Consider the following 10,313-nt stretch of genomic DNA (forward strand, 5'->3'; position numbering starts at 1 on the left):
GGCAGACCTCTCCTGGCCCGCCCGCTGCTCCCCTCAGCAGTGCACTTCGTCGATCTGCCTGTTCTGTTCCCTACTCTGTCTCTGGTGAATCCTCTCACCCTCGGCATCTCTGGCCTGTACCCCAGTTCTGTATGCACAAATAAATAAATCTTTAAAGAAAAAAAAAATTATGAACACCCAACAGGATAAAACTTAAAATGTATGGTACCCAATCAAAAATTACTAGGCATACAAAGAGGTAAGAAAACTTAAGAATTTGTAAAAAGTCTCTTTAATCAGTGGTATGTTCACACACTAGTTTAATTTTTTAACTTACAAATACATAATTATCAACATTTAGGATATGAATAATAGACTCACATCTAGATTTCTAGTAAGCATATGCCTTTGTTCCACCTCATTTTCCAATTTCTTCTTTAGATGAGATATTTCATGTTCCAGTTTCTCTATCTGGGTACTAAGCCTTTGTTTGGTTTCTATTTCAGATCGCTCAAGTATTCCCTAAAGTAAACAAAGATTTATGGTTATGTCTACGGAAAAAAAAAAAAAAAGGCAATATAAAGAAAAATAAAGGACATAGGTTAATTATAGGTTTACAACCTACTCATACATAAAGAGAATTTGGAACATTTACCAAGAAAGCATAATGACATATTAAAACACCTACTTAATAGGGAATAAAGGTATAGATAATAATCATTCAGATTTCTCAAAATTTTAAAGACAAAAACTAAAAGCCAAAGATTTCATTCTATAAAAGATTCAAGTATGTAGGATTCTACAAATATGAAAAACCTCAGGATCAAATCTGTCACCAGCAAGTTTGTAATCTGTTCACTTTTCAAAGTTAAAATTAGAGTGCTGATGCCACAAAACTTCAAAATGCAATGACTATAAAGAATGACAAGGTGATGAGTTTTCTAATTATGAAAATTGAGAGAAGAGATGTTAAAGCATTTTTTCCTACAGATTTCTTGTATTTAATTACCTGAATTGTTTGTAGATTAGTTAGGAGCAAATTTTGCCCTCTTTGTTCAGCTAATAAAGACTCTCTCTGCTGAGACAGACGAACTTCTGACAATTTAAACATTTCTTTTTCCTTTTTCAAATTTTCTGCTCTCACCTTGAGGTAAATACAAACAAAAGAGAAAATGATAGAAACAAATATGTCATATGTAACAATATATTTATTTAATTAAAATGATCATTATTACACATTTCTTAGTGCTAACTAAATTATCTTTTCATCATAAAAAAATGTAATGCTTATTAATAGTTCCATTTGTTGGAATATGAAACAAAAATTACTGGAAATACCAATGTACCAAAGGAAGAAACCTTATCAATACCAAGAATACTTACCAGATTTTAATAAATCAACAATAACAATAATCAATAAATCAACACCAATAACAATAAAACCCTTCCATGTCAGAAGACTAACAAAACTGTGTAATTATGCTATAGATTTATCTGTTTGTTACTGTATTATTTAAGTTTTAAAATTCAAGTTTGACCTTTAAGTATTCTTTGTGTGTGTACTCTAGGTAAGCATTTTTCCCACCCCACAGTGAGTACACTGAGTCTCAGGAAATCTGGGTGGGTACTTTAAAATCTCAATCTTACACCCAACAATCACACACTATCAATCAGATAACTTACTATACCAGCTGGAATGCTGCTGTCTCCAAAATGGTGTGTAAACAAGATAAAAATATATTAAAATCTAAGTAAGAAAACCTACGTTTGATGCAACCCATCTATTTCTCATGACTACCCCCAAAGTAAAATACTTAGCTTCTGAGTCTATTTTTAAACAGATAAACTGAGACAACTTGAGCTAAAGTAGTGATCAAAAATTTTAAAGCGAACATTATAAAAAAGTAAAACCTATGAAAACCTTACCTCAAAATTTAACTTTCAAGTCTGAAGTACTGTCAATTTTTGATGAACATTTATATTCATTTTCAAATTGAGAAATATACAATGCTAATAATTTTTAAATATTTTATTAGTAATGAGCAAGAATGGTAAAATAGTCATTTGTTACAGCTATAAATGAAGAAACATTGATTCATTTATTTTGAGATGGAAGACTTGTAAGAAATCTCAGTATGGAAAAAGAAATTTCTTTCTTTTTTCAATCTAAATAGAAATAATCACTCAACTGATACAGAACTGGGTATTTGTAATCTATCTAATAACCACTTATAATCCACAAACTTACCAAATACCTACGTTATACCAACCAGTAAAATCAAATAACAACAAAAAATCATATGTAATTTATAATTCAAGTTGGATGAAATTGGACTCACTTCTGCAACAGCAAGTTTTTCATTTGCTCCTCTCAAATCCTGTGTCATTGTGTTGATGATCTGTTCTTGTTTCTGAGTTGTTGCTGTAAGTTTCTGATTTCTCTCATGTAGGGATGTTATTTCTCGACGATATCCTTCAACATTATCTTGTAGCATTTCATAACTTACAAGAAAGAAAAGTAATTCTGTAAGTGACTAAAGTACAACATTTTAGTTTTGTTCCTTTAAGGAATTTCACAAGTTTTATTTTACATGATAAAAAATGAAAAGCATGGCCAAGTAACAAGCAAAACATTCTTTTCTAAGCTTTCAATTTCGAATTCCAAATAGCATAGTATTTTATGCTAAAGTAACTTTTTAATCTTATTTACATATTCTTACAATAATCTCAACACAATGCACATACAACACACATCCACAAGACAACAAACAATTTTAAGAGACTAATGCATAATTAGTGGTGAATTTTTGACAATCTTTTTCTTCTAATAATTACTAACCTTATTTTCTTACGTGCTTATGTACTTGAAAACTTAGAAAATGGCTGGTGGTCCCTGGTGGTGTAATGGGTTAAAGCATAGCACTATCGCAGCCACTGCAGCATGAGTTCAATCCCTGGCCAGGGAGGTACACATAGCATGGCAGATCTCTCTCGATCTACCCGCTGCTCCTCAGGAGCTTATTTCATACATCTACCTGTTCTGTTCCCCACTCTGTCTTTGGTGAATCCTCTAATGCCTCTCACTTCTGGCCTGTACCCCAGTTCTGTATGTATAAATAAATCTTCAAAAAATAAAAAATGGTTGATTCTAGAGCTAACTATACCACTTTTACTCAGGGGAGGGCGATATCAAATTGTAAGAATGCATATGCTTGCTTTATCATTACAAAGGCAGTTTTACTAAGTAGCATATATAAAAATGAACCTTATCCTATCTTGCTAAACCAGTTACTATTTAAAGGATCTAATAATAAATTATAATGGGGTGAAATTTACTACTACATATTTGTAAATGATCAAGAAATTTGTCTCTAAAAAATCTAGCATTTTATTTTTTTTAACATTTATTTATGCATACAGAACTGGAGGGGAGCAGCGTGCGTGTCAGGAGAGGTCTGCCATGCCAAATGGGTCACCTCTGGGGCAGGGGGTCAAACTCATGCTGAAGTGGCTTTAGCTTCTTAGTGTCATGCCTTAACCCACTGCACCACCAGGGAGGGCCCACATCTAGCATCTTGAGGAGAAAAAAGTTAATTTTTTTCATACTGCTCTTATGTTTGGGCATTTATTCTCATAGAATAAACAGGTCCTTTAATCTCAGAAAGAAAAATTAGTAAAAAATTTCATATGAATTCTAACTTAACTATCTACATCCCTTAGAAAAGCCTAGGAGAATCAATAAGCAATATTAAAAAGTGAACCCCATGGTTTCTAATTCTGCATTATGGACTAGAAAAATATTACAAATTAACCCTTTAAATATGATTCATCTGAATAAAAAAATAGAATAGTCTTTCTTAATTTTTGAACAAAAGAAAACTTACCGTTTAGAAGCAAAATCTAGCTGGGTGGAGATTTTGGTGTTTTGTGATCGCAAATCTGTGACTTGTTCCTGAAGTTTCTCAAGCTGTTCATTCTGCAATTTTTCATTATCTGCTTTTTCTTTTTTATAGTTCTCAAAAATTTCCTGCAACTAAATATTGGAAAGATATATCAGAAGGTAACACTTTGTGTCTGCTAAAAACCTAACCCAAGATAAGGTGTATTACCTGTTTAAGGGCAGCCTTGGCTTCTATAGCCTCTGCTGACTCAAGAACAGGTACTGGAGCAGGAGTGGAAACAGCCTGTGATGTACTTGAACGTTTTGGAGTTGACACAAGAGAAATATCATCTAAGCTTGAAGCTGCCATAAAGTAAAATGACTGATATTATTTTTTTTTTGCAAATATACCATTATCAAAATTAATAAACTTGCCTTAGAAATCATGATTATAGAACTAGAAATAAAGAACCTACTGGACAACCTTTAAAAGTTACTTTAGGTTTCTAATTAGACACAGATAACACTGGCAGATAACCCAAGTAAGTATCTTAATTTGATTCAAGATGCACATTTGTTAACAATAGTAAACATTTCTTCATTCTTATAAATCCTAAAATGATGGGTTTTAGAAATTGATGACTCGAAGGTACCACTGTAATAGTAGATATCACTTACGTTTGAGAAACTCATTTCCTAATATTATCTCAGAAATAATGTCTCTCAAATCTTAGTAACTCTAAATACAGAGAAGTCTACCTTGTAATGGAATGACAACTCCTGTTGTTTGTGACAACAATATACGATACATGTCACGCTGACGAACTATGGAATCAACCAGCTGCATCTGATGTTGTCGAGATTCACGAAGTTGTTCCAATTCAGTCATGGCACTCTCAAGTTTAAGCTGAAGCTCAGTGATTCTGCAGGGAAAAAAAAATTATTTCACAGGACTGATTTGAGGGGCAGTTATACTTGTGAACATAAATGGAAGCATTCCATTGTCTATTGCTAGGTGTAAGATTTTTGTACATCTTATTCTTATTTCTGCAGCTTCAGGTGCTATTAGAGAACCACTTTTAACACCCCTACCATACTGGGCTCCAGTGCTAAATAATGCTAACTGTAAATTTATTTGCAAAAATTAAACCAGCCCTATTCAAACAAAGTAGTCTTCTGGCTTTCATTAGTCTTAATGCAAGAAATACATTTTTGGAAGAATTTCCTTACTCTGCTTAAATCATTCCTATATATCTTCTCCATGAAGATTGGTCTGGTTCTATGATCTGAAATGAAAGCTATGTCCCCACCTGTTATAGCACTAAAACATAACATCTTTATGTTTCCATATGCTACAATACTAACCACCTTGAGCTAAAATTGCCTACTACCATTTTTTAAAATATTTATTTATTGCAAAGAACTGGGATGTAGGCCAGTACAGCAGGTGAGAAGATCACTAAAGGCAGAGTAGAGAGCAGATTAAGCAGACTTACATTTTAGTAAATGTAAGGGAAGCAGCTGATGAGACAGGACAACTTTGCTGTGCCATATCCTTGCCTAGGATCAAAATCAGGCCATAGCAGTTGACAGCACTGAGATTTAACCCTAATACACCAGTGAGGTCCTGAATTACTTATTGATCTCATCCACAAACTAATGTCCCTTGAGAGTAGATTTCTTTCCCCCTATACCTCACTATACAACACTGCTAGCTGCACCTAAAAAGTTTTCAAAAATATTTGCAGAATAGGTCCTCCCTGGTAGCGCAGAGGGTTGGAGCACAGCACTGAGAATCTAAGGCCACTTCCACATGAGTTCGATTCCCGCATGCCCCGGAGGTGACCACATGGCATGGCAGGCCTCTCCTGGCCCGCCCGCTGCTCCCCTCAGCAGTGTACTTCGTTGATCTGCCTGTTCTGTTTTCCCACTTGTCTGTGTTAAAGCCTCTCACCGCCCCTGAGCCTCTGGCCTGTACCCCAGTTCTGTATGCACAAATAGATAAATCTTTAAAAAAAAAAAAAAATTTGCAAAATAAACTGTGATCAATTGCTTACTTGGATGAAGTTGTTTCTTGCTCTTCTCTTTCTCTTGTTTCCCCAAGTTCCCTAAGAGCCACTAGGAGACGTTGATTTTGCTGCTGAAGCTCTTCAATATTTCTGTAAGATACTAGATGTTGTGATATCACTTCAGAAGAACTACTTATATCAGCAGAGCTTACTTCCTCATCACGAATTACATGGTTACCCCTTGCTTCTTCAAGTTCCATCAGAAGCACTCTAATCTAAAAACAAAATTTTAGTATGTTATTATATAGTATGGGCCTTGAGTCTGGAAATGTTTAAAGAAAATGGAAATTTTCAAATGAAAACACTGGTCTATGAAAGCCATTACTTTGTATCAATTTATGTTAAAAGAACAAAGTGCCAGACATTATTTTTAAATGTGAACTAAAGAAAATTAAAATTGTTTTAGAGTTCTGTAAGTCTTACAAAAATTGATTTTTCTTTTTTTTTTTTTTCAGCAGCCAAATTATAATTTGAAGCATGGCTCTACTTTTATAAAATAATGACCAAATAAAACAGAACTATATAAGATGCTACCACATGTGAAATCAATTAATAAATACAGCAGTATAGCAGCATAGTCATTGTTTTTTTTTACTCCTCTTTTCTCTCATGGGTGTCTGTGCAAGCTCTTGTGTGCTTAGTATACATTATACAGAGAGATCAGAAAACATGGAAAACAGACTTAATACCAGCCAGGTGAAATTTTTATGTATATTTTATGTATATGTGTTTACACATGCAAAAAGTAAGAATTGGGGAAAATATATAAACAAGATGTATCTGCATTTTCTGACTTGTTTAAGAAAAGTAGCAGAGTAATGTACACAGTATGGATTTAGTAAAAGCGAAGAGTGCTACGTGTGTTTGTATATGCTCATGTATTTGCACAAATAAGACATGAAAGAGCAGAAAAAAATCTATTCACTGATTATATTCTGGTATTTGAAAAGGAGCAAAAAGAAAATGTCTATGTATTTTTAAATTATTTCATTTATTAGAACTATTGCTTATAATTTGAAAAATTAAAAAAGAAGATATAAAAGTAAAAAAGCAATGACTACAATGCTATTCTGCTGGATTTACTACTAATAATTTCATATGTGGTAGCATATTATATAGCTAGCCCAAACAGATTCAAACACTGATATTGTTTTTAGGAAAAAAGGAACAGAAACAAAATTCTACCTGCTGTGAAAGATCTTTGATTTGTATTTCCATCCTCTGATTATCCCTTTCAAGCACAGATGAATGTTTATTGGCCTTATCAGTGTCCTCTTGCAATCTCTGAATCTCCTTTAGAATGTAAATTCAAGTGAAAATCAAAGAGCTTTACAAATGAAACCTTTATGGAGATAATGAAGCTACATAGTGCTCAAATCAGAATTCAATTTATAAACAAAACATTTTATAGTACCTTCAACAGAGAACTTTTTTAATACACAAGTACTCATTATAGCATCACTATAAAAAAAAACAATGGGGAATTTGCCACTACCCCAATGCTAGTATCAATCTCACATTTGTGCCAAATTATATAGTGAAAGGTGAAATGATGTCACACTGCTCTTAAAAGCATTCATTCAAACACAAAAACAGACAAAATACAAAAATAATGATAATCATTACTACATCGGTTATCTGGAAACAAATAAAACAAGTGAGTAAAATATAAGATCTGATTCATTATTATTTATCCACCAATAGAAACCACAACAGAAAACTTCAATATTACAAATATTCCAATTTCTCATAATTTAGGTAAAGTTATGTGATTACCTATATTTAAAACATGACAATCTTTTAGATGTATAATAATGTATAATTACTATATTACTGAAGGATATCTTTTTCTCACTAGAATACCTTAAGAAAAAATTGCCTACTATATCAAAACTAGGAAATTTCTCTTTTGTATTTGCCCGGAGCTAAAATTCATAAATCAAACAAACCTTCATAGCTTGTTCAAGTTTAACAGATAAACTTGCCACAGCTTTCTGGGCGCGTTCATATTCTTCACGCTGGCGTTTTAAAATTGGTGCTTTGGCTTCAACTTCTTTCACTATTTCATCTAGGTACTTATTAATTCGTTTGTTCTCCAGTTTCTCCAAAAGCAACTGATCCTGAGTTTCCACATAGGCATTATACAGCTGAAAGCAGAAGGAGGGTCATTGCAAATCTAATCATAACAGATGCTTACAATCTATTAAACTTCATAATGAACCTTCATAAGTACCTACACAAGAAGGAAATGTTTTCTATGAGTTAACACTGAATTAAGAAAGCCTTTCGTAGAATGTTCCTTTAAAGATCAAATGCTTTTAAAATTAAGTTTTAGAGAGAGAGTCTAACACTTGTATTGAAGGAAAACCAGACAGATTATTATTATTCTTACCTCAGTTAATTTCATGCCAGGTTTCACTATCTTTGCTACAGCTGCTGCTGTCGGAGACATGGCTGCAAGCTCTTCTTCAGATAATATGGCTCCTGTGTCAATAAACAGAAATCTAGTATATTATTGTAAAATTTCAAACTAAAGCCTCCAATCCTTTTTTTGAGACAAGTAAAACGTGGTATCTCCTATATTCTACATACTAATTCTCATGAAGTTTTAAAAATATAATATCCAATAGTAACATAACAAATTCTAAAAATCATACAGAAATATAGTTAAAACCGTTCTGGAAACTGACATATAATTATGTGTGCTGAAATGGTACTTATATCTGTCAATACAGTAACATACAGATTAATTTCAAGCTAAAAATAAATTCCAATGGTATTGTGTTCTAAAAAACACAACAGAAATATTATTAGTACCAATGAAAATAATGTAAGGAAATTATCATACTTCAAGTCATTAATAAGCACCTATTAATTCATACCTTTACGTTTTGTGGCAGAAAGCAGATCATTTGCATTCTCTAACTCCTTCTCCAATTTCCCTATTTTCTCAAGCATTTCTTTTTCCATCTGATCCTTAGATTCTTCCACCTCTAAAAGACGATCTTGTATTGCCTTATTAGCTAAAAACAGAATATCCAAACACATAATTAAAATCTTGGAATTTATAAAATGTACTAGGCTGGTCATTTTTTCCTTTAGCAGACATTAAATTCTACAGCAACTGTGGCTGACAGTCATTGCCCAGTGAAAGTTCTTGCTATATTCAACATTCTTGGTGTGTCCTGACCTGGTCATTATCCAGAGAGGAAATGAAGGAACTAAAGTAGTAAAGAAGTAGCTAAAGGTATTTCTTTGATTTTTAATTAGGATCTTACTTTAGAACATTAAAATTACTGGAAAAGATCATAAATACCTTAGTCATTAAAAACAGGGACTTTAAAATACAGTATTTAAAATACAGTATATAACTTAACAAGTGAAACTTACTTATGTGCTGACAATACCAAACCGTAAATCCTGATGTATTTATTAGTGTTTCAGAAGTCAAAAAAGTTTATATATAATTAAATGAAAAAACCAGAAAAAAATATTAACTACCATATTTTCAAATATATTTGCTAAATTCTGTTTTTTTTTAATGTAAGGCTCTTTCATCTACTTCAAACTGTACCCCTAACTAACCCTAACATTAACCTCAATTGGCTTCTACCCCAACAAAGGTAAAGAAAAAAATACTTAAAAAACAAAATAAGCTTCCCATAATTGAAAATGTTTACCTTCTCCAGCTTCTTTTAAGAGTTTGTGTAGTTCATCTACTGCTCTGGTCAATTCACTGCTCTTTGCTTCTGAGTCATCAGCAGCACTCTGAAAGTTAATCTCAAAAAAGTTACCAGATATCAATAATGCAACCGTGGGATACTAAAACATGTGTTAGGGTATTTACCTTGTACAAGTTAGAGAGTTTTATATGAGCATTTAACTCATTGTGGAATTTTTCTTCCATACTGGCTTGCTGTTCCTTGGCCTGAAAAAAAAAAAAAAATTACAGCAGTCTTATTTGAACCGTTTCTAGAATGTTTAACAAATGCCACAACAAAATGATCCATTTTTGTAATAAAAAATTAGTATCTATTTTCACAATAAATATAGTAAGGGAGAAAAATCAACATTTTTAAGTGGAAAAGTCAAATGACACTAAAATTAAGCCACACTCAGTTTTAGGCAGTATTTTGGATATAGCATATAGTTGTTACTTTTGATCCTAGCTGCATCATTTGAGAGTCTTCTGGCCATCTTATGGTATAAGGAACAGGAAAGGACATGAAGTCATTTTATATAACAGCTTTACAGGTCCTTTAATACTCTCATTAAAAAACCTTTAAGGCGGGCCCTCCCTGGTGGCGCAGCGGGTTAAAGCACAGCACTGAGAAGCTTAAGCTACTTCCACGTGAGTTCGATCCCCGCCTGCCTGCTCCGGAGGA

At 32.9% G+C, this 10,313-nt stretch overlaps 1 protein-coding gene across 1 annotated transcript in view; it reads right to left on the reverse strand.

Moving 5' to 3' along the window:
• Window positions 1-10,313, reverse strand: part of TPR (translocated promoter region, nuclear basket protein) — a 60,989-nt gene that overhangs the window by 38,084 nt on the left and 12,592 nt on the right. Inside the window, exons 7-19 of the mRNA XM_012728924.1 lie at window positions 9,776-9,856; window positions 9,609-9,696; window positions 8,811-8,951; window positions 8,321-8,412; window positions 7,878-8,075; window positions 7,114-7,221; window positions 5,917-6,143; window positions 4,619-4,782; window positions 4,089-4,222; window positions 3,864-4,012; window positions 2,319-2,481; window positions 989-1,123; window positions 361-501 (exon numbers count right to left, since the gene is read on the reverse strand). Of these exons, the coding sequence (XP_012584378.1) occupies window positions 361-501; window positions 989-1,123; window positions 2,319-2,481; window positions 3,864-4,012; window positions 4,089-4,222; window positions 4,619-4,782; window positions 5,917-6,143; window positions 7,114-7,221; window positions 7,878-8,075; window positions 8,321-8,412; window positions 8,811-8,951; window positions 9,609-9,696; window positions 9,776-9,856 (1,821 nt within the window). The remainder of the gene's footprint in view (window positions 1-360; window positions 502-988; window positions 1,124-2,318; window positions 2,482-3,863; window positions 4,013-4,088; window positions 4,223-4,618; window positions 4,783-5,916; window positions 6,144-7,113; window positions 7,222-7,877; window positions 8,076-8,320; window positions 8,413-8,810; window positions 8,952-9,608; window positions 9,697-9,775; window positions 9,857-10,313) is intronic.

The sequence above is a fragment of the Condylura cristata genome, unplaced genomic scaffold (genome assembly GCF_000260355.1).
Source record: "Condylura cristata isolate star-nosed mole 26May11 unplaced genomic scaffold, ConCri1.0 scaffold00024, whole genome shotgun sequence".
Lineage (NCBI taxonomy): Eukaryota > Metazoa > Chordata > Mammalia > Eulipotyphla > Talpidae > Condylura > Condylura cristata.